The sequence below is a fragment of the Malus domestica genome, chromosome 15 (genome assembly GCF_042453785.1).
Source record: "Malus domestica chromosome 15, GDT2T_hap1".
In the NCBI taxonomy this organism is placed as follows: Eukaryota; Viridiplantae; Streptophyta; class Magnoliopsida; order Rosales; family Rosaceae; genus Malus; species Malus domestica.
The window spans coordinates 1,164,741-1,189,424 of NC_091675.1; the positions used below are offsets into that span (position 1 = coordinate 1,164,741).

Here is a 24,684-nt window from a genome sequence, read left to right on the forward strand (position 1 = left end):
TTACCGAAACATAATATATAAGTAAATAATTCCAATAATATCTATATAAATACATAAAATTATACAACTTCAACATGAGTCAACCATGACAAAAACATAAACTTATTGCCCCCATTGATCTAAATTACCTAGGAGATTAGATCACACAGAGTGTATTTACATTCTACAAACCCCAAATGCCTAACAAGGTATATTAATAATACGGTACCGTCTTAACTACTTGTTGGATGTATGCAGAGCAGCAACAGTGGAGACCAAGGAATCCACCCCACAAGAATTATAACCCCTGCAGATCTTGTAATATCCCTGCTCTCCCCAGCTCTGTCCCCATGAATTCTTCAAGATCCAGTAAGGTTTTTCCTTGAGTCGGATGGGAGCGAAACCCGAAGAACCATAACCCACCAGAAGCACTCCGTGATCAATTCGCTTTCCGCAGATGTAAGGGCACGAAACTCCGCCTACGTATGTTTGCATGAACACCGCATTGATCCCAACTGCACCATGCAAGCAGACCAAATTAAAGATCAGTAAACTTAGAACAAATTTGTGAGAATTGTGAGAATTAATTTGAAGGAATGCTAAGCTAAGTACCTGCAAGAGGGCCATGGTTAACCAAATTTGCAGCGATTTGATCTTCGTCGGTAGAAATAACGCTGAAGTTAGACACGGAAGAAACAATTTTGCTCTTGTCGAATTTGCAGGTGTCATCGGTCCCGGTGTAAGGATAATCTTCCTCTCGTTCTAGCCCACCAGCCTTGAGTGCGTACTCAAAGGCATTGTTCATCAGTCCGCCACTGCAACCCGAGTCACACGAGCCGTATTCTTCCGGATCACACTGCAAAATGTTCAGGCTTGATATAAGAGAATGAAATGAGGAAAGTGAAATCCATTCAGGACTAAAAAAGTAACCCAACTTCCCAAATTAACACACATCGCCACCACTCTCTACGACAAGAGAAACTTACCTATACTTACCTATACTTGTTATACTGTCTGATGAAATTGAGGTTCCACCATAAAACCAATTGGCTATATAGGGAGTAACCCAAGATCATATAAGCACATAGCAAACTTTGTCCCTCACTAATATGGGACAACTCTCAACACGCCCCCACACGTGTGGCAGATTTTCAAGCCTACACGTGGACAACACCTGGGTGACGTGGAGCGCGTGTGGCCGTTAGACTTCACACGTACTTGGCTCTGATACCATGATGAAATTGAGGTTACACCATAAAACCAATTGGCTATATAGGGAGAAACCCAAGATCATATAAGCACATAGCAAACTTTGTCCCTCACTAATATGGGACAATTCTCAACACTGTCAAAGTGACATCACAAGTGTAGGAAAGTTCCTCTCCTCTACCACAAGTACAAGTCCCACCGCAGTAGCATCCCAAGCGTAGAAAAGTTCTTCTCGTCTACCGACTGGTACAAGTCTAAGTTCACATCTCTTTTTTCATCATGAATGTATTATCAAACAGTAAACCGTCTCAAATAACATATATTTCTCTTTGTTTACCATTCCCTCATTAAAAAACAAATTTTCAAATGCACTTAATTGTTCTCAGATAGAAAATGATAGCATAAAACAATAGAAATTAGTGAAGCAATTACCTTAATCTTTCAAGTTTTAATCTTCTCAATGAGCAAAAAGTTCAATACTTAAAGCACAGCAAAGATCAAATAATCATTCATTCTCTTAAGCAATATAAAGAAAACAATATATATATATATGCACACACACATACACACATACACACACATACATATATGCATATATACAAGGAAAGTAAAGTAATCAGATTAGAACCTCATGGTCACAGTCAACAAGCTGCTGCTCACTCAGACTGACGAGCTCTCCTGTTTCCAAATAATGAGCACCTTCCAAAGCTCCCGTCGCACTAAACGCCCAGCACGACCCGCAAGAACCCTAATTTTTCACAATCAAACATAATTAATAATGCATAAAAATTCCAATTTTTTTTTCAAATTAATAAATAAAAATCAGAAATTTATGTACCTGGTCCTTCACCGGCGTGACAGCACCTTTGTCGCGCCAATCAAAGTCGGCGGGAAGATCACCAGTGGGAAGTATCGGAGCCTTGTTAGCGTCGGCCGGAAGCCGGAGGCGACGTTTGAGTCCGAGAAAGTTCCGGCGAAACTCCTTGGGAGTGAGATCGGAGAACTTGGTGACGCCGTGGACCGCGGTAGGGTCGAGCGCCTGGTGCCGCTTGGCGCGGCGGAGGTTGGCCTTGAAGACGCCGAATCTGTAGTCGTGCTCCTCCTGAGTCGCGTAGGTCTTTCCGAAGGTGGCTTTGAAGCTGGAGAAATGGCGCTCGGCGTGGAGGAGCTGATCGTCGTCGGATTCCGAAACGACTTGTTGGATGAGAGGGTCGACGTCGTTGGGAACTGCGGCGGAGGCGAGTGCGGAGGATAGGAGAAAGAGAAGGAGGAGGAGGGAGGCGAGATGATCCATTGTTCGTGGTGGGTTTGAGGAAGTGAATGGAAGGGAGTTTAACTGGAGTGGGAGATAAGCAGATCTTTCTGGTTTGGTTGGTGTTTTGTGTGGGTGGGCTTCCGAGAAGATGGTGAATTTGGAGCCACGTGGATTGTTTTGGTTCGTACGATTTGTCAGCAAGTTGGGCTAGAAATCAAATGCGAGAAGGAGATGGGTTGGCTTCCTTTGCTACGTACGACTCTTTGATGGCTACCGCTTACATGAGCTTTTCTTTGCTGCGCCCAACACATGTGCGCGTGGTATCTTGAAATCAAATCCTAGCCTTCCACTTCTAAGGCCCTAAAACGAACGGACGTGATACGTGTTAAACCTTTGCGCGCGCAGGGACAAATTCTGACTGCTACATTATTGTTGCTCGTCTTCTCAGTTATATCTCCCCCCTAAAACTGTCACCCCTCTTAAGAGGAATTTCACCTCTAAGACTTTGGCGCCAGCATTCAATGCATTTATTTACTCAAGTGAACAGTAATAGATCTCAATGAACAGTAATAGGCCAAAGCATCTACACCCCTAAAAAAATGCACTGGCACCCAGTCTAAAAATATGCTGGCATAAACGATCTCCACCTCTACAAAATGCGCTAGCACCCAGCCCATTTTAAATTTTTAACTTTTTTTTATAAATAAATAAAATAGTTTTAATTTCGGATAAAATTTTTAACCAATCTTGTCATGACACGTGTCATTATCCAAACATACTATTTTGTGAATAGATTTCTGTTAAGATATGCAACCAATCCCGATGCGTCACGTGTCACTATCTGTTTACAATAATTTAGCCAAGATTACGATAAGATTTTCAACCAATCCCGATGTGCCACGTGACATTGTCCAAAACCTCATCATTTTTTTTTTGTTCATATAAACCCTATATTTCTACATCAATCCTCACACCAAACTCAATATTTCTTCATCGTTTTCAAATCTTGAGTTTTTTTTACTATGTCTTCTTCAAGGAGAGTGCATAAACAATTTGTGGAGCAACAGACAAGATTGATGGCACAACAAGAAGAATTGATCAATCTTGACAAAGATGGAGGTGGAGATGAGGCTTTCGTAATGGAGAAGGACTTAGATGATGACCATAGAAGGCAAAGGGCCTCACATTCCCACCGTGTCATGGAAACTGTAGGTCAAATAGCCAAACCCAGACGTGCCACAAACTTCGATAGAAAAAGGGAAAGACGAAGTAAAGATGTCACATCCCCGCCTGGGCTTCACCACATCCGGAGCTCGATTCTGCCGTAGCACGATATTATTTGCTTTGGGCCCCGACCACGTCCACACGGTTTTGTTTCTTGGAACTCACACGAGAACTTCCCAGTAGGTCACCCATCTTGTGATTGCTTTCGCACAAACTCGCTTAACTTCGGAGTTCCTATGGAACCCGAAGTCAGTGAACTCCTAAAAGGCCTCGTGCTAGGTAGAGATGAGAATATACATATAAGGCTTACAAGATCCACTCCCATGGGCAATGTGGGATGTTACAATCCACCCCCTTTAAGGGCCCGATATCCTCGTCGGCACACTTCCGGTGGTTAATGAGAATTGTGGTTTGCGGTTATAATGCATTATTTCTAAGTTCTTTGAGTAATGAGAAAGTTATGTGAAATATATATGTGTTGAGAACTATCATGAAGTGAAATGAATTGGATTGACATTATGTTATGTAGTATGAGATATTATTGAATTGTGGGTGTGAATTATGACTTGTATTGACATTGCATGATTTCATAAGTTCTATGAGTATGACGGAAATTATGTGGAATGCATATATTGTGAATTATGAGGCTTTGGATTGAATTGAATGGGAGTAGGAAAGATTTTAAAATATCGTATTCATGTTATAGCTTTGAAGATAAGCATTTGATTAAAGTTTTGGATTAATCTTGAATTGAATCGATATTAGGCTTTGCATTATGAAAATGTGGAATGTTAAGGTGATTGTGAGGGTGATAAGGGGTTGAAGAATTTGTATTATACTTGGACAATTGAAAATTGAAATTGGGCACAATGACCCATGGATGTGAATTGGGCATAACGACCCATGGATGTGAATATGGCACAATGACCTATGGATATGTGAATTGGGCAAAAGGCCCGTGAATGTGAAATTGGGCGAAAAAGGCCCGTGAATGTGAAATTGGGCAAGAAAGGCTCGTGAATGTGGAATTAGGTGGGGAAAAAAAGGCCCGTAGATGTGAAAAAAAAAGAAGAAAAAGAAAGTGTGATGCGTATTAGCCAGGTATAGTACAATCTTTTCCAGCCTACTAGTCACCGATTGAAATAAAAGAAAATGATGGTGAAATCATTGTTATGTCAATGATAAGTGTGAATAGAAATTTTAAAGTATATGGTCAATGACAAATGTGGTTGGAAATGTTAATATTTATGGAAGATATGGTGATTTGTTGAAAGAGAATGAAATTATAAGGTTTGCCATTATAATGAGAATGGTGGATGGATATGAATGAAATTATGGAATGAAATTTTTGAGTCGTTTAATATAAAGGCTTTCCCAACTGAGTTTCTTCGTCTAATGAAAAGTAGTGACGGGAAAAGTTGATAATTATAAACTTGATTGGTTTGGTTTGCCATGAACGCATTATGGTGTGAAATTCTGATATTTTGTTAGCCACGTCAGTCATGGCTTGAAATTTGACATGTGACTTTGTCAATGTGAGATAAGTTAGTTCTATGACTGAGACTATCTTTAAATTGATTCATGAATTGATTGCATAATTCATTTACTTCTTTTTATTTTCTTACCAATATGAGAGAAAAGAAAGAAAAGAAAAGAAAAGGTTTTTAAAATTCTTACCAATATGAGAGAAAGGAAATCATGGAATAAGATTTTGATTTCATTCCATGGTAACGAAAATTACGGATCTTTATTTTAGTGGCAAGTAATGATGGTTGGAATTCCAATGATTTTGGTTGGAACCTTGCTAATTGATTTGTCAATTTTAGTGGTTTGGTTTGACATTGTGACATTTACTTAGCCACTGATGATCACAGCTGGAATTGATGGGGAAGATAGTAATTATAATTTTGATGGGTTTGGTTACCACGGTTATGAATTTTCATTGTTGAATTTGTTATTCCGAACCAATTTAATAACGAGCACTTATCCTCGTGGTTATGTGATAAATACAGTTTAGTATGTTTGGTCAATAGAGTGTAACCTATTTAAATTTCTCTTTTAATATATGAAATGCGAATGGTATTCTGAAGGTGCGAGTCACTTATTTATTATATTTGTGGATGTACTTTGAAAAAAAAAACGATTGAAAGAAAGATTTGAAGGGCTTTGAATTTACTATGGGCAATTTAGTTAATCGCAGAAATGGAAGGAACTATAGAACGAGAATTTATATTAGTGGTGTTACGAATTTGGTTTTAATCTTCTTTCCATTAACCAGTGAGTGTGATTGGAAATTTCCAATGAATTTGGTTGAAATTTTTTATGGTTGGTTTGTCAATTATAAAGCTTTGGCTTGAAATTTTGAGATTTTACTAGGTCACTAATGGATGATTTAGAATTTCGATATTTAATTGGACGAGAATTGTTATGGCTGTGAATTTAGGATATTTATGCTACCAATATCGAGTATTTTCTGATGCTGGTATCGTCAGTGATCGCAGCTAAAAATTTAGAAGAAGGGTTGGGGTAACGGCTGTGTATAGAGGCCATGAAATATTTTGGGTTAATGTGGATATTTATTTTGCCAATGTGTGTGGTTAGGATTTTTGATATGTATTTTACTAATGAATATGTTTGGGAATATGAGAATGCGAGTAATAATCACGATTATAATTCGATGTTTCACTTATTTTTTTTGTAACTTGAATAAAATTGGAGACGGATGTTATAAGTTTATTTCACTATAAAAGTAATGGTGGAAGTAGTGTTAGTTCCTTCTCGTAACTTGATGGTTGAAATCTCGAGGACGAGATTTATTTTAACTGGGGGGGTGAATGTAACACCCTGAAAAATTTAAAGATATGAATTAGATAATATAATTATGAATAGGTGGAGAAAATAGAAAATAAACTGATTTACGGTTATGAAGATAGAATTGGGAAATTATTATAATTCACGTAATTGTATTATTGAGATTTTATATTAATTTTCAAAAAATTATATTAATTTATTTGAGATCACTTTGAAATTAAACTGGTTACGAAGTTGAGGTTTTGAAAGTTAATTATTTAAAATTCGTAGACCATTCGAGGTCATAATTTATATTTTTTTTATAAAGCTCGATCTCACAAATGCGTGGGCGCAAACCGTTCATGAAACTGAGTTATAACGAAGAAGTTATTAACGATTGAAGTTATGGATTAAATGGTCATTTAATCAATTTCTGGAAGGCTCCAGATTTGCTGGAGCAAGGATCTAAGAAGCCACGTGTGTGGCTGTGATGCAAAGGGAAGGAGAGAAAGGGAGAGTGATGGGCCAATCAGGATAGGGGAAGAAGAAAAAAAAGGGAGGGAAATGAGGAAAGAATAAAGGGAGGGAACCGGGTTACCTCAACCCGCGTGACCCCGCCCATTTTCCCCATTTCTCCGGTGATTTTTATTGGTTTTCCTACGAATCATGTCCATTAAATATTGGAAAAATCATCCTATAACCTTCTCTTTACCCTCTCTACTCCAAAAATCGAGAGAAAAAAGGCCTATAAACCGTGAATTTTCACACAGTTGGTGCGAGGGCGCCGGAGCTTTTTGGCGGCAATACGCCATTTCCTGAAGAAAACTTCAACCACCACTACTATCCATCGACTCCTAGAAAACCCAGGAACATGTCCCAAGCATTGGATAGGGCGACTGAGCACCGCAGGACACAGATTGAAATCACCAAATTTATAGGGTTCCGGTGGGTTTTGGGTGAAATTGGAGCTTTTCTTGGCCAAATTGGACTTAGCCACAAGTATGAAAGTTGTTCTAATCATTGAGATCTATAACACGGTAAAATTTTGTAATTTTTTGAAAGAGTTGATATTTTCCGGCGAGTCGAGGCAGCCAACCGCCACCTGTGGCAGCGTGTGCGGCAGCATGTGGCCAGTGGGTTAACCCTGCCATTTTCATGCTATTTTTTGGTGTTTTGAAACCATATTTAATATGCATATGGTGTGATTCCAATGTTTAAACCGAATTTATGATTGTTAGTCACTAAAATGTCGAAGTTGATGAATTAGAAAATGGGTTGTAAACTACGAAAGGCTTGATCCCTTTCAAGGGTATGTAGGCAGTCTAACAGAGTTAGATGTAGCCTTAAATAGTCGGGAATTAATATTTAGAATAAATTTTGATTTAAGAGGAGGAAATAGTTCTAATTTGAAAGTGAAATTGCATGTTTTGGTAAATGAATAATGGGTATGGATTATGCGTGGAATGAAGGAAATTAATTGGAGGTTGATGACTAATGATTATGAATTCAATTATTAATTTAAAGATTAGTTTTGGCATATAAGAAAATATGGATAGCTTGTTAGAAATTGAATTAGTGATTTAAAGGATGGTGATTATTTGAAATAAATTAACTATGACTTTAAGTTGGGCCTACCATAATTAAATTCCGAAAATATATATTTTCGGGCTCGGGGCATGACAAAAGATCTCTTGGAAGATTATTTTATTCCCAATAGCGTATTCCATGATCATGTTTTTAGACGTCGTTTTAGAATGCAACAAAGTTTGTGCAACAAAATCATGGGTGCTATTTGCAACCATGATCCATATTTTGTGCAAAAAGAGGATGCTTTTCGTGTTCTAGGTCTTCTTCCAGAGCAAAAAATTATGGCTGCCTTGCGAATGTTTGCATATGGAGCATCTGCAGATCAAGTGGATGAAATCACGAGGATGGGAAAAACAACTGTTCTGGAGTCTCTGATGCGGTTTTACTCTGCAATTGAAGCCTTATACACCAATGAATACCTCCGGAAACCCACGCCAAGGGACATGCGAAGGCTTCTAAGGAAGGGTGAGATGCGAGGCTTCCTTGGCATGATTGGAAGCATTGACTGCATGCACTGGACTTGGAAAAACTATCCAAATGTGTGGCAAGGAGCTTATGGGGACAGAAAATGAGCCAAAAGTATCATTTTGGAAGCGGTGGCTTCATTTGATACATGAATTTGGCATTTTTTTTTTTTGGTGTTCTAGGAGATCAGAATGACCTAAATGTCGAACACTGGAACACCAAAACAAATAGTGCCACATCCTCAGACTGAAAAAGAACTGTGTAGACCATGCCGTGCATGACAACTTCTGGACCGGTTGCCATAATTTTGTATCTAGGGCAATCTTTGACAATTTTCCAACATTCCCATTTGTTGAATTATTTGTTTTGGTTCTTTGCATTGTAGAATGCTTTTGCTTGTAGTGTCTATAAAAATGTGGAATGAGATAGTATTAAAAAATGCAGGTGGAATGCATATAAATTACATAATAAATTAAATAAATTAAAATATTGATGCGGGTGGAATGCATATTATTTGTACCATACTTAGGGTCTCCGTATTTAGACCTCGTATAAATACTCGGGGGACTCAAATGTAATTATGTAATAAATAAAGGGGCAAATGTGTAATAAGTGAGGATCCCTGATTCTATAAAATGACTATTCACTCTTCTCATTAGGGGAGGCCAAGATCCAGACCATGGGAATAGAGCACATAGAAAATAGGCTAGAGAGCACACTGCCTCTAGCCTTCTTGTATATTCACCATTCAGAGTGAAACAATAACAATATCAGTGTGGACGTAGCCTAAACATTTGGGTGAACCACGATACATCTTGTGTTCTTTACTTTCTTACAGATTCACGGTTGGATTTACATTGTTCCAAGACCCCTTCGGTTTTGTGCATCAACACATATAAATAAATAAAAATACTGTCACCTGATCCGCTAAACTTGTCCCACTACGCAGATTACCAGAAGCATGAGAGATAACGTTTTTCTAACAAGTAAATGATGCGTTGAGTTTTTTCCAATGACCTTGAAGACCTTGACTAGTTGTGACGTCTTTTCCATGTACATCGCAAAACGTTTTTGTAATTTTACTCCACATTTCTCGCTTATCCATCCCCTTACCCGTAATCGGGTTATGAGTAATGTGAACCCAACATTCACACAACGTAACATTTTCAATGAGCTTCCACGAAGTCATTTTTTTCTCTCAAAGTGTACAAAATATTGAAATGTAGAAAGTGTATAAAATATTGAAATGTGATGTACGAAAGTGGAAGATAAGGGTTAGGTATTTATAGAAAAAAAATTAAAATTTTTAATTTTTTCTATATTTTTAAAATAAATTTTAATGTTGTTAATTAATCTGGACCGTTGGATTTGAAAAATATTCCAATATGTTTGTACCATACTTGACAAATCCCGAAACTACTAAGCACTGGTCAATGTGATACCGTCAAGGACCCAGAAGAGTTTCCCTCCAACCAGGAGGCCAATCATAGTGTGACACGTGTCGACATCAGAAGCCAATCACATCGCGACATGTGTCAACATCATAAGCCAATCACAACACGACACGTGTCAATGTCAGAACAAAGCTAGAACTCTTCTATAAAAGGAGATCATTTTCCCACAATATTTTCTAATGTCATTTGTACTAAATTTTTCACTAGTACTCACTAAATAAGAGTTTGAACCTATGTACTTGTGTAAACTCTTCATAATTAATGAGAACTCTTCTATTCCACAGACGTAGCCAATCTGGGTGAACCACGTACATCTTGTGTTTGCTTCTTTGTCTCTATCCATTTGCATACTTATCCACACTAGTGATCGGAGCAATCTAGCAAAGGTCACAAACTTAACATTTTCTGTTGTACCAAAGTCCTCACTGATTTTGTGCATCAACACAATCCAACAGCCACCGAGCTGCCATGTGGCCAACAGTCATAATTCTAACCGTTGGGCCTTTTTTTTTGGGGGGGGAACTTAGACCGTTGATATGTGATCGAACGATCCCGTTTAAAAGTGAAATTAATTTTTTTTTTACCGTTGGAAATCCAACGGTAAAGAGAGGGCCATGTCGCCATGATTCGGGTGATGGGTGAATGCACTGATAGCGAGCCCCGCCGCCTGCATTCCTGTCTCCTACTTGCGCCCACTCGCAAGTGAAAGGCACGCGCCAACCAAATAGGCCGGTCCCAAGGTCAATAAAAAATGAGCTGGTCTGGAGACTGGCACGGGTTGGGTGCCAAGCAAGTTTGTGGCCTGGAGTGGAATGACATCCTCCCAGCCTGGTTTTTTTATTGGGTGCTGGGCTATTCCACCTCCGGTGGAAATGCTCTAATTTGTTTTTCCAGGCCAACTTACGTTCAATCCGTGATGCTCATGAAAATTAGGTCCCACAAATCCACATCTTACAGGAAAAATTTAACGGACTCATGTTAAATTTACATTTTAAAATTTTAGCTGAAGATACAAAGTAAATTGGGATGTGAATATATAATTTAGGCTACGTTTATTTCACTTTCTTAAGCGGGAACTAGTTAGGATTACCATCACAAGTGTAATATAAATAATAACTAACTTCATTGAGATTAAACAGGATTCAGGTGGAGTAAGAGGCCTCCTTAGGTCGTCTAACGAGACCAGAGCTGAAGCACGAGATTCCTAAGGCCCCTCCCCGCTTCTTTCTATATTTCCTTTCTCACTCTCGCCGCTTGAAGCTTTAGCCAACTCGAAGCTTATGTGCTCCACATCATGAACAACTGTTTGGAAACAAAAGACGAAATGAAGTCAGATTAGTGCGACGTGACAGAGGCTTCGACAGTGGATTTGACTGAAGCGTTGCTCTCAAAAGTCTATGTAGCATTTGGAGCAAAGGTTCATGGTGGGTGGGTTTCTTGGCATTGGTACTCATAGATGGTGCTCTTCTGCCACATCTACAATCGATTGGATTTATTTGGTGTCTGTTGGAATCTTCTTATCGGAATGAATTCTATTAGATCAGATCATCGCCTTCTTAGCAAAAAATAGTTGATTTATGAAAACTGATTTGAGATCAAGAGGCAATATTGGCTATGTGATTGGGATAAGCTTAAAATCAACAATGGGGATTGCATGTGAAGGGCAATGGCAGTCAATGGACGGCTAGGATATTAAGGGGTGGTTTGGGAGTGAGGTGCTTAAAAAAAAGCACCAATGAAAAAAAGCTGTGAGGGTTTTAGGTGTTTGGTAAATTGAAAAAAAATGACTTATTTTGGAAGCTGTTGTGAGAATAAGTTGAAATCAAAGGAAAAAGTTGAAGCTGCTATTTGCAGCTTTGGAAAACTGGTTTTTTTTCAAAGCACACAGAGCTACAGAGCTCCTTTAATGAAAAAACCCACTATTAGACTGTTTTTTTTTTTTCCAAAAGCACTTTTACAAAAAAATTTACCAAACACTCTGCTGATTTATTTCACAACCGCTTATTCTCACAGCAGTTTTTTTGTCAAAGCACAGTAATACGAAACCAGCCCTAAGTTCCCCTTTCCGTCTTCAACCAAATTCAAATTCATCTTCCGATAACGGGTATTCGGTGGCACCTTATGAATTGAAATGTAAATTAGGCAAATTTGGGCTTACTTGACTAATAGGCCTAGTTTATTTCGGCTTTTAAAAGTTGGCCTATGGGCTAACCGAATCTTTCCTTCATGCTTTCAGGGGAAGGATTCCCCGCGCACAAGCCTACACTACGCTAAAATACCGACAGTCCGCTCACTCCATCCAGCAAATGCTTAAAACATCGAGATGTCAAATTCAAAACATCAAATTTTAATTTGATCGTTGATTTGACAACCTGATATATTGTTAATATTTTCTTTCACCCCATATGCTAAAATTTTATTGCTTTAGTTATGTTTTTAAACAAAAATAATAAAAGTTATGTTGTTATTGGTTTAAAAATAATAAAATAATACTTAAATATGTTAACATTTAAGATAAGACAAGAAGAATGTCTTTCGAAATAGCAAAATTCACATTTGAAGATAATTTTAAGATATTTCTTTATCTATGCCAGCTTAGCATTCTTTATTATATTGACTTTAACATATTTGTAAATAATACATTATTTGTCACCATTATATGTATATTGACATTTTTAACATCTCCTTTGGAGCACCATTTGACATGGACAAAAGGTTGCTCCATATAAAAAGCTGCAGGGCAGGTGATTACAAGTTATAACCCAAAAGCCAAGACAGCGTCTCCGTCTCGTACAAAATTTGACTGCGGTGAAGCTTCAAGTCTCTCTGGTCGGTCAGAAACCGAAACAAAATTCCTAAAGATTATGGGCGTCGAGAAGAGAGAGAGAGATTCGACGGAGGAGGAGCGCGGGAACAGTAGCAGCAGCACCCGGAACTTGGACATAGGGAGGGCGGAGGCTCCGGTGTGGCTGATGAAGTGCCCGGTGGTCGTCGCCAAGTCGTGGAGCTCCCACAACCCCGCCGATCCCCACCCAATCGCCAAAGTCGTCCTCTCCTTGGATCCCCTACGCGCCGACGACCCCACTGCCATGGAGGTTCTTATTGCTTTCTATCAATTCGATCGCTTTTCTTCATACACTTGTGTGCACTTTCGGAGTTCTTGATAATTAAATTTGTGAATTAGGGCTAGTATTTTTGAAAGGTTTAAGCGCCCGTTTGGTAATTTCGGTTTCCTTGTAGCTTAATTGAGCTATTCCTACTTCTTTATAGAAAAACCCTAATTGATGCTGTGCTTTGCCACTGATTGATTGGGAGTTTTGTATCTGACATGGGTTTTCGAATGCTCAATTTGCATTCTGCATTGGTTGATTATGATTCTTGATTTTGCAATCAGTTCAAGATGGAGATGCCTGACTCTGCAGCTGCAAATTTGCCGAAAAGTTATTCATTGAATATGTACAAGGACTTTGTTCCCATGTGCGTTTTCTCCGAAACAAATCAAGGTGAGCTTTAGAAATTCAATTTGCTGACACTTGTCGTATTTCTAGATTTTATTTCGTAAATATCTAATAGAGTTGAGATTCTTCTTTTTGTTTAATGCACATTTAAACTAATGTTTCAACTGTGTTTTGCAAAATTTTCTTCACTTTCAGGATGGTATTTAGGGTTTAGACGACTACAAAGCCAGCTTTATGCTGGGCTTAGACTACTGGATATCAGAAAAATGGAGAAAATTGAGTCTTGGCTTGTAGAAATTGATTGGTTCTAATACATATGATGCATCTATGTTATAGATAATGTGCAGGGTGACCTCCAGAAACTTGTTCCCTAATAAGCATAGCTCTATGGATGGCCAATTTGTTCATCAAGTCATATGTTATACATTCTGCTTTTGCATTCCTGGTTACCATTTTACTACCCTTTCTCTCTTCGCTGTAGACCGCTTAGTTTTGTGGTCTTTACAAATAGTCTAAAGCTTTCGCTTTCATTTTAGGCAAAGTTTCTGTGGAAGGTAAAGTGGATCACAAGTTTGATATGAAGCCCCACGGTACTAACATTGAGGAGTATGGGAAGCTGTGTCGTGAAAGGACAAACAAGTCCATGATCAAGAATAGACAAATACAGGTATCCATTTTCTTCCATATGTTTCTGATATAGCAGTTCCCATGGTATATGAATCACAGATTTTGATTATCTCGTTGCTTTAATTTATTCCAAAGATGATCGATAATGACCGAGGAGTACTTATGAGGCCCATGCCTGGGATGATTGGCTTGGTTTCATCCACTTCAAAGGTATCAGTTTCCTTCCTATTCATTCTTTTGAACAAACTTATACCAAAAATAGGGAATAACTTTTTTGAATTATCTATTTTAGGATAAGAAGAAAACTGCACCGGTTAAACAATCAGACATGAAAAGGACTAGAAGAGATCGTGGGGAGCTGGAGGATATAGTGTTCAAGTTATTTGAACAAAAACAACCAAACTGGACCTTGAAGCAGCTGGTGCAAGAAACCAATCAACCTGCGGTTCGTATTTCAGTCATTTTGCTTATGCTTAGCTAAATGCCACACTCCAAATTTTCAACAACTGTGGAATTAGTTTGATATGCGACAAATAATGGTTTAACCGATTAATGCTACAATTTCTTTATGTTTCTTCATCTGCAGCAATTCTTGAAAGAGATACTGAATGAGCTGTGTGTGTACAACAAAAGGGGAACCAACCAGGGTACTTATGAGCTTAAGCCGGAATACAAGAAATCTGTCGAGGATACTGAAGAATAAGCTTTTCACTTCCGCCTAATCGAGCATCATCCATTGTTCTTTCGAAAGCAGGAAGTCAAAAATGGAGGCGAGTAACAACATCAAGGACTTTAACCCACGAAACATGGAGGCGATGGTCTGATTTTCTTCCTACTTTCTTTTTCCAACCTGAAATGTGCAATTTTAATTTGATTGATCTGACGAGAGAGAAATGCTTCGATAAACAAATGAACTTACGGGGCAAGCATGTATAATTCTGTATCAGCTTGTGCAACAATACTTTTTTTTTCCAAAGGATAAAATGTACAACAATACTTTCACTACAGTTTTTAAGCGGAATAGTTTTATCAGTTTTGATACTTTACTGTACAAGTGCACCACGGATGCGTTGTTTTAGAGAATGATGGACTTGAATGCCTTTTTCCCGCTGAACCGAATCCCTCCTGTGTCATTGTATTTGGGCCTCAGATTTTGGCCCAAATTTGATTCAGTATTCTCCCGATAATAAATCGGACTACTTTAGGGCCCAACCATCCAATTGACAATGATGTGGGCTATAAATACTATTGCGATTGACAGAGAGAGTCTCATCAAAATGGAGATGTCAAGTTGGAAAGGGATCCTCTCCAGATCCTTCCCCTTAATTCTTCTCATCAAGCAATCTAAGCATTTGAAATTTGATCTAACGGTCAAAGTTATTATAACTTTTAAAGTGGGCCCGTGTTTGATCAAATTTCAAGGGTTCAGATTGTTTGATGAGGAGGATTAGGTGGAAGGGATCCGGAGGATCCCTTTCCATGTCAAGTTGTCAATCTCTATCATGAGTGTCATGTGTTTTAGGGGTGGTTTGGAAATGAGGTGCTTAAAAAAAAGCACCCATGAAAAAAAGCTGTGAGGGTTTTAGGTGTTTGGTAAACTGAAAAAAAAGACTTCTTTTGGAAACTGCTGTGAGAATAAGCTAAAATCAAAGGAAAAAACTGAAGCTACTATTTGCAGCTTTGGAAAATTGGCTTTTTTTCAAGGCACACGGAGCTACAGTGCTTCTTTAATGAAAAAATCCACTATCAGACTGCCTTTTTTTTCTTCCAAAAGCACTTATACAAAAAAGTTTACCAAACACTCTGCTGATTTTTTTCACAGCCGCTTATTCTCACAGCAGATTTTTTTCAAAGCACAGCAATACCAAACCAGCCATTAATCAAGCAAATGAACACTTTGCATGTCTTTGACCCCTTTTTCAAAATATGTATAATGAACTTGCAAGAAGATGGTATACGAAAACCTAACTAATTGAAATTTTTGAGTAGCGGCCGCCACTAGACCAACATGTGGAATATTATGGGTATGTATATTTTAATTTTCTCGAAAATCATCATTGCCAGCATTATTTCTATGCAAAAATGCATCGATATTATTATTCGTGCCAAACAAAACAATTTATTATAATCTTATCACATTTGTAGATACGTTTTGTATGTCAGTTTCTTAATTAATGCTGAATAGTTTAGTGTTGTTACATAACCATTTTATTTTTATTTTTTTCAAAATCTCACAAAAAAGTATCCAAATTTGATTTTCAGTTTAATAATAAAAATTAATTGCCAAACAAATTTTCAAAATTTTCAAATATATATATATATATATTTTAAATGAAATGTTATCAAACAAATCCATATGGTGTGCTGAAACAAACCCAAATCAATTATTTTTTTGAGTCGAACCCAAATCAGTTATTAATTTCATGGATTGTGGCGTGATTAGACTAGTGACTACGGGAACAACTCGGAGTTTCAAGGCAATAGATGTCCACTGAGCTCAGTGTGTGAGTGGATCGATGTTTCAATAAAAATGCATGAAGTACATGATGCCTAGCTAAAACAAGGCCGATCGCGATCGAGGCAGGCCTTGTCACTTGTCAAGCACCAAAGGCCACTGATTGTTTCAAAGTGTATATGATAGGATGGATAGAATCGCGCAACTAGGAATCTTCTTTGTAGCTTTGGAATATTTTGCAAAAGATTCCAATACTATCTTCTCAAAGAACATGATCGATCATGAGGGAGAGCAAAGGTTAGTAGGTATCAAATTGTTCATGCAAATGAGGTAGTGCATGGTGGGTTAGGGTTTGGGACCCTTCTTTTTTCACGTTAATGGTGCGATTGGAAACCAAGGGTAATGGGAACTGTGTCACTCTCATGAACGTGGATGCCAAAAATGGCAAACAAATTAATGGAGAGAGAGAGAGAGAGAGAGAAAGAGAGATGGTTTCTTTTCAATGGGGATGGTACTAGGAGTGGTCTGCCACTGTATGGTTGGGACAGATGTGTCAAAGGTTGATGGCAATCGTTGACAAAGTGGCACTGGTAAAATACGTGTCTTTGTGTTATTTGTTCAGCATTGGGGGATCAAAACAACTATTTCTACTACGTGCATTACCTGGTTAGGCTTTTATGCCCAAGTTAAGTCTCATGGTTATTAGCCTATCACAACTCTAGAAGAGAAACTGACATCAGAATTGACAGATTATAGGATGGTAATACCAAACCCTTCAAGAGGAGCGAACCATATTTGTATGTGGAATTTGGTGATGTACTTCTTCAATTTTTCTTGCCGATGCACATTTGACCGTTAAATTTGAGATTGACATAACTCTTCACTTTAGTTCCTGTGATTTGAAAAAAATATATGTTACATAAGAACCAAAATAACAAAAATATCTTCAATTTAATAAACAATGGGCCAAAATGATTTGACAAAAATTGAGAGTATTTTTGTCATTTCATTCTTATTTTACGGAGATTTTTCACGGAATGACCAAAATGATTGATGGTGGACAAACTCAAAGACCATTTCTATCGATTTCAAATGTCGGGGACTAAAATGAGGAGTTATGTCAATCTCAATGACCATTTTGGTAGACAAACTCAGAGATCACTTCTATCGATTTCAAATGTTGGGGACTAAAATGAGGAGTTATGTCAATCTCAAGGACCATTTTGGTGGACAAACTCAGAGATCACTTCTATCAATTTCAAATATCAGGAACCAAAGTGAGAAATTATGTTAATCTCAGAGACCATTTTAAGGTCAACTGCCTTTAGTTTAATTTGTTGAATCAAGTCCAACGTTCAAATCTGTATCAGCATACAGTGCCATTAGGTACTGCATGTCATCTATTATGGGACATGTGTTTCATGTTGTATATGGGTATGAAAGAAAAAGATCAGAAAAAATATATGTAAAACAAATGAAGTCGACACTTGAATTCAAACAAATTAATTAGAGAAGTGTGCTCTTTTCTCTACACCAAACTTCGAATCCCCTTGAGTCCTTGACATCACAAATGAGGGTTATCTACTATGCTAAAGCTAAAGAGAGCCAATTACTTCAATATATATGCCCTAATCGAAACTTATGAGAAATTTTTAATTGTGACGGGAACACAAGTGGTAAACTATGTGTTTTAATAGGAGTGGTGGGAAAATTTATTTTTTAAGTTATTAACTTTTTAGCACATATATCCCACCATTTGTATAGTGACATGTGGTGTACTATCCCGTGTACCGGTCACACTGAAAAATCTCTCGAAACTTATAGTCAAAAGAAGAAAACTAATTGACTTTGATGAGTACCTTAATCTTGAAAATCAACATGAGCCTACCCAATAATCATGCAGTTTCCTTTAAGAAAAGCAAGTGATGCCATATATGTAGTATATGCACTCAAAATATCCGTCGTAGCTTAGCCCTTTTACAATGTTTACACAGTGTTCGGCGGTGGGTGGAATCACTTTTGTGCCAAAAGAGCCAAACAAAAGCAATAAAGAGTTGCTAGTGGGTTTTATCCGGTAGCTAGTGAGAACTATGAAAAAGAAACGAACCAACCCACATAAAGTTATAGGGATCTTCCCAAACGAGGGATTAATTGGTTTGCCTTTATATCTCAATCCGATTTCATTTACCAAACATGGAGATAATAATATAGACCTTCATGAATCATTATTGTTGTTGTAGTATTTTCGTGATTGGTTTTGGAAGATTGCATATGAATTCATATACCCTGTAAAAAGAAAACAAATTAAAAACAAGATGAAAGAAAACCATTTGTCTAACCACACCGGAACTTAGCTAAATTGGTTAGATCAGTAATTTTTTTTTTAATTCAAATTCGAATCCTTGCCTTCTCTGTTTATATACAACTTCAAAGGATCACCTTAATTGTACGATTATTAGTAGGAATATCAGTGGTTTTAAATAAGTGGGACTGAGTTTAGTTGAGCGGCGTTCATATATATAATATCAGTGATGGCAACATTTTTAAACTAACAAGTTTGAGACAATAGCATCAGACTTAAAGAGAAAGAACAAGAAACGTCCAACCATGATAGGGGTAGGCCACATTACCTATTCTATTATATTAAGAGAAGAGGGCTTGTCAAACTCTTTGCGGCATTTTTTTCTATTTTGCCTCATTTTTTATACACAATGTTGACATGAGGAGGGCAAAATAGTAATTTTGTATCAAAATATTTTCATAAGATAAAAATATGCACTTATTAAGAGAAATTGTCACACTATCATCTTTTCATACAGGTAAGTGAAATCATGATGTTTTTTGGATAGTTTGAACTGAAGTGGTTGCGTTTTAGGAAAACGTGAGAGGAGGTGGGAGGTTGTTCACACACACAAAGTATGTGCTCTCTGCTAGTGACTATGACCCAAAGGCTATAAGATCTGGTTTAACCCCTTTAGTTTTTCATTTATTTTAGATATTGGTTAGTAAAGCACTTTTAAATAGTCATCATACACTTTAATCAATGATTGTTTAATTTGAAAGAAAAACTACAACTCTTATTTTATCTCTAAAACTTGTTGACTCTGAGAGGCTGGAGGGCGATCTCGACCTCAATCCAGGAATTAAAAATATTTTGCACGTGCATGTAAAGAATTGGGCTACATCTTATATTGATAATTAGTTTTACATGAAACCTCAATTTCTTTGTGGTATCAAAATAGGTTACCCATGTGCATGTTGAGCTTAATGGCCTATATACTTCCGCGTCACTTATGAATTGTCCGCGTGTTAGGCTAAAATAAGTTGAGAGTGTGAGCTTGCTAACACTGAGTGTGACTTAACATTAGCATTGTCTTATGGGTGTAGCTTTGTCCATGCTCATCAACTAGAGAGAAACATACAAATTGGTGCAAATATAAAGAAGACATTGATATTGATATTGTCTCGAAATTGCTAAACATTTGTGTTCAATTGTGTAAAGGCACGAGCAAGACGACTCTTGTGCATTCAACCAGTTGATTATTGCTGTTTCCCAAGTTTTCTAATCATGGGTTTTTCCTTGATTTATGCGAATGTGCTAATAAACGTTAACTATCATTAGTTGTAGTAATTATGTGTTTTAATTCAAATCTTCTTCGGTACATTCATATGAATATAGTTGTTTAGAAGAGATTTTTAGTGTGCCTGAAACACGAGCATATATACTATTTGTTATTATACAAATGGAAGGACATTTGAAATAAAAAACTTTATTGTAGTTATCTAATAACATATGACATACCATCTTGTATTCCGGGAACATTGAAAAATCTCTAATTTTTAGGAGGTGAACGATATATAGGCCACCCTAGCTGTCAACGTGACACGTGTTCTAAATGCACATGTAATGTTGATGTCACCATGTGTGCAAATTCATAAAGTGTATGCTAAAACCTAAAAGTCGAATTAATCATATGTTATTAGCTAGTTATATACAGAAAATAAATTCAGAAAGCTTCCCTACCCAAAAGTAAAAGATACTAAACACACAGCCCTAGCTGCAAAAAGAGAAAAACGAGAGTCCACTATAGTTATCTACTACTTGGCCACCCAAATATTTTGGGATCTCTCTTTTTTATGTGCACCATCCAAAACAGAACGTGCGGTTCTCACTTTTCCTTATTTTGTATTCCAAACATTTACCAACATAAAATAAAACAAAAGTCACGTACTTAAATTATTGTATACAAGCTCAGGCAAATGATAATGACCTATGCTAGCAGGTTGGGTTTGGTTATGGAACGAGATGCTTTTGGTTTTAAGAGCCTCCTAATTTTATTGTAGATTTTTTAAGATAGGATGTTGGGTCTATAATAATTCTTTTAGGTTCAACTGAAACAAAATCAATGATAAAATATTAACGCGGTCACAAATTGTAAAAAATGTTCTTTTTGTATATACAACGAGTGTATATTTCAAACTATGATTTACAGTATAAGAAATGACTCATTGGAAGAAAAAAAATCCAAATTTTCCTTATTATATATTACATGTATTTTTATGTACAAGGTCATATATAATGCAAGTTCGTAATTTATAATATTGTTAATCCTATTCCCTACACTGCTTAGAGAAATATTCTATATAGAAGACCTTGGATACAAAATTAATTTATATCCGCCGTAGAGGTATCACACCTTTATTCAGACTGGGGAAGTAATTAAGGATATTCTTGATATGATGTTGATCTCAAATTGCATTATGTACCTTGCCCGCAAAGTTTCAAAAAGAATATATTGTTTATTTACCTTGTCTACCTTCAAGGGCGGATCCATACATGGACCCGAGTGTTTCCGGAATCACTCGGAAGTCCTGCGCTGTAGGGACTTCTAAGGACCAGTCAAAGGTTTGGGTAAGTGGTTGAAGAGAAAATATCACTATAGCTGTGTAGATGTTTTGCAACAAAATTTTTGAAACTAGAAGAAATATCTAATTTCAAAGAAGAGGAACACAAAGAATACCATTTTGGCTCTACTGTTTTTGGACCTTGGTTCCAACGATTAAGAAAGACTATCTCCATTTCTCACGTGAGCAACTCCCCATTTTTTTTTTTAAATTATTGTCCAATCAGGTAAGCTACCTTATTAATATCCTAATTACACAAAACAAAAACAATGTGCTAATTTACCTAACAAGTATGTATAACAGAAAGAAAAACTCAAATGGTCGTGAAGATTTTAATATCATAGGATCGATTAAAACACGCTTTGGATGAGGGTCCACCATTGGTCGAGATCGATAAGAAAGGCAAGAAAAAGTGTACGCCACTTTGATAGATGATCAATCAGGACCATCAGTATATTTTTCAAAAAGAAAAAAGTAGCAGCCAACAGGAAGAATCCATCTTTTTGGGCGTTTATTTTGGAATAAACCTTAAGAAAAATAAATTTTTAGGCAGAACAATAGCAGAGCAGTTGTTATCTGGTGGTATTTCTCTTAACTTGAAAGTGAGAGGTCTTAATTAGTTTTGAATCTTATAGATGACAAATTCGATACCAAATTAAGCTGCCTATTAAATTGGCCAAGTTAATATTGTCTTTTCTTTTAGTTTTAGACATTCAAATTTAATCTTGGATGCCATTTTTAAAGTTTGAGCTTTTTCGTTAAATATTAGGTAACATCTCTTAATTAACGATCAAACTAGAATTAAAGCGTCTTTAATTTGTTTTTATAAGATGATTGATGACCCCTTGATCCTCCTCCTTAGGAAACCTAATGAAGTGTTTCCACTAAGTGAGACTAAATATATTCTCCCACTGGTTACTGGCCACTCGTAAAAATAAAGTTTGCTCGATCGATTGTGCAGGTTGTGTTTCGATATCGTGATATGAATCCTCTTCACTTTAAAAGACATGCTGCCTCCCCTCGATTGAGACCGCCATCATACTATACTTGAAAAAGAACCAATGGCCTGCCCAGGAACAATATATCTATTAATTTTAATTAATTAGGGTTTTTTTTATCATTAAAAGGTGTTTCTATCTGACAGCAAGCAAGGGGATTTTTGTAATAAGTATTGTTTGTTGTAAAAGCTAGGGTTTTGGAATAGAAGGACGGGGTGGTCTGACCCGGCCTGCATGAACCGGTCGGACACACCACCCTGACCAAGCCAGTTGTGATGTTAATTGCATTTGCTCCATTCCATTCTCTTTTTCAGTTGCATAAGTACATGAGCGACAGCTGCAATTAGATTTTCTTTGCACGAGAGAATCTTCCAATCCAGTGTTTGGTCGACTCACCATCTCCATCTTTGACTAGTTAAAAGATTGATCACTATTGTTGATTTCCACAACAATATATATTTTATATTCTCATTCTCATACATACATTTCTGCATCCAATTTTACTTATTATTGAAAAAAATTTGTAAACGGTAATATATTTTTCCTTTACAATAAACTCTTTTTTTGAATGAGTACTATATTTATTAGAAGCAAGAGTGTATAAATTATTGAATAATACTTGCATTTTTTTTTTATGAATTCATTCTTCAACTTGCAGATAACGTATCTCCATTTTAGAAATTTCATAATCATAATCGTCCAATTTCTTAAGCTTCATTTAAAATAATCCTACAAAAAATCATTTGAATCAACATCGTTTAATAAGTCAAATGCATCAAACAAATCAGCACTGTAGGTATAAAGTAACATGTTAAAGATAAACCGTTCATTTGTTCTATACATCTTAATGACCAAACAATATCTGATTCGAATGATCCTTTTATAAGAATGGCCTTCAAATGAAAAAATAAAATAAATTGAATTGTTCCGGTTATGAAAGTTTTGCGGTGAAAATATGTTATTTACAAGCGGAGGAATGAGCTCATCCTCCCATGAGGGGAATGCAAGTATTATACTAAATTACTTTTTGATTGAGTACTATATTCATTTGGAGCAAGAATAGAGAACTAGAGCTTTGGTTAACTTGTCACAACATAGGAACAATGTTTATTTTGGTAATTCTGTTGGAATTTTCATCTTTTATTTTATTTTCTTTAAATCCTGTATTAATTTGAACGGGAGTTCTAACGAAATTGTTCAAAAGAACTATTGCTTCACATTGTGACAAGTTTATAGACCAATACTCACAAATTTTTAATTCAATTACTAGAGCTCTGATAAATATAGAGTAAAAAATAATTCATACAAGGAGGTATTAGCATGTCTCTAGAAATGCCTACTTATAAAAGAATGAGTCCAAGTATTTTTCCCATTTCAAAACTATATGAGTGCACATGTACAGGTACAATACAAGAAATGATGAGAATTGTACAGGAGGAAAGTGTGATATTTCAAATAGGGATGTGCTATCCACACATCTTTTTTTACTTCTCACACACCCCTTATTAATTTATATTTGTTAATCTTCTTCAATTCATCTGATCCGACGGTAGAAAACTAAAAAGGTATGAGAGAAGTAAGGCTATCTCCAACCGAGGGTTGGCCAGATGGCTCGTTTTAGCCCTCTGACCCTCCAAGATATTAATATTTTAATGAACAATACATGGCCATATTTGCCTCCATCTCCAACCGAGGGCCAAAGGGTCATAGGGCTTGTTTTAACCCTGTCACAAAAAACCGTCTCCAACCGAGGACCAAACATAATTTATTATTTTAAACCTACGACTTAAATTCAAATCCAACGTCTAATTAAGTGACGTCAGCTAGTCGTTGGTAGCTGACGTCATGCTGATGTTAGCTAATCGTTGGAGTATCTCTATAAATGAGTACATGAGGCACTATAGAATGATATGTTCTCTTGCCACAAACAAATACCTACAATGGGATATTGTTGCACATCTTTGGGCCAAAAGAAGTATGGAGTAGGCGTTTAAGTTTTATGTTGTTAAATGTTTTTAAAAATGTTGTTTAAGTTTCATGTTGTTAAATAATTTTTTTATGTTGGTTAATGTTATTTAATGTTGTTTCATATTGTTTAATGTTGTTTCATGTTACTTAATTTAATTTAATGTTGTCTAATGGCTTATGAAGTTATAGGAAAAAAATAGAATTTAAAAAAAATATGAAACAAATTTTGTAAAATAGAAGTTATAGGAAGTTATAGAAAAAAAAAATAGAATTTAAAAATAGAAGTTATAGGAAATTTTTTTTGTAAATA

The 24,684-nt window shown here is 36.6% G+C and overlaps 3 protein-coding genes across 3 annotated transcripts; 2 read left to right on the top strand and 1 right to left on the bottom strand.

Moving 5' to 3' along the window:
• LOC103450429 (probable cysteine protease RD19C) lies at positions 1–2,665 on the bottom strand. Its single transcript, XM_008389773.4, has 4 exons — positions 2,027–2,665; positions 1,817–1,936; positions 592–835; positions 1–494 (listed from the first exon to the last, which is right to left on the bottom strand). The coding sequence occupies exons 1-4, from the start codon at positions 2,480–2,482 to the stop codon at positions 217–219; spliced, it is 1,098 nt and encodes a 365-aa protein (XP_008387995.1). The 5' UTR covers positions 2,483–2,665; the 3' UTR covers positions 1–216.
• A 5,573-nt stretch (positions 2,666–8,238) lies between these two features.
• Positions 8,239–8,616, top strand: LOC139192300 (uncharacterized). Its single transcript, XM_070814203.1, has one exon. The coding sequence runs from the start codon at positions 8,239–8,241 to the stop codon at positions 8,614–8,616; it is 378 nt and encodes a 125-aa protein (XP_070670304.1).
• A 4,010-nt stretch (positions 8,617–12,626) lies between these two features.
• Positions 12,627–15,055, top strand: LOC103450428 (transcription initiation factor IIF subunit beta). The gene is made up of 6 exons (XM_008389772.4): positions 12,627–13,058; positions 13,358–13,466; positions 13,958–14,088; positions 14,184–14,258; positions 14,341–14,493; positions 14,635–15,055. Exons 1-6 carry the CDS (start codon positions 12,828–12,830, stop codon positions 14,749–14,751), a joined length of 816 nt encoding a protein of 271 aa, XP_008387994.1. The 5' UTR covers positions 12,627–12,827; the 3' UTR covers positions 14,752–15,055.
• Positions 15,056–24,684: the final 9,629 nt, after the last annotated feature.

What these genes read in the sequence shown, in the direction of transcription:
- LOC103450428 (XM_008389772.4), top strand. Translation starts at nt 12,828, where the DNA reads ATGGGCGTCGAGAAGAGAGAGAGAGATTCGACGGAGGAGGAGCGCGGG. An exon ending in ACGACCCCACTGCCATGGAG is followed by an intron (nt 13,059 to 13,357) that starts GTTCTTATTGCT and finishes TTTTGCAATCAG; the next exon opens with TTCAAGATGGAGATGCCTGA. An exon ending in TTTCTCCGAAACAAATCAAG is followed by an intron (nt 13,467 to 13,957) that starts GTGAGCTTTAGA and finishes CTTTCATTTTAG; the next exon opens with GCAAAGTTTCTGTGGAAGGT.
- LOC103450429 (XM_008389773.4), bottom strand. Translation starts at nt 2,482, where the DNA reads ATGGATCATCTCGCCTCCCTCCTCCTCCTTCTCTTTCTCCTATCCTCC. An exon ending in TCACGCCGGTGAAGGACCAG is followed by an intron (nt 1,937 to 2,026) that starts GTACATAAATTT and finishes GTGAAAAATTAG; the next exon opens with GGTTCTTGCGGGTCGTGCTG. An exon ending in TTGTTGACTGTGACCATGAG is followed by an intron (nt 836 to 1,816) that starts GTTCTAATCTGA and finishes AACATTTTGCAG; the next exon opens with TGTGATCCGGAAGAATACGG.
- LOC139192300 (XM_070814203.1), top strand. Translation starts at nt 8,239, where the DNA reads ATGGGTGCTATTTGCAACCATGATCCATATTTTGTGCAAAAAGAGGAT.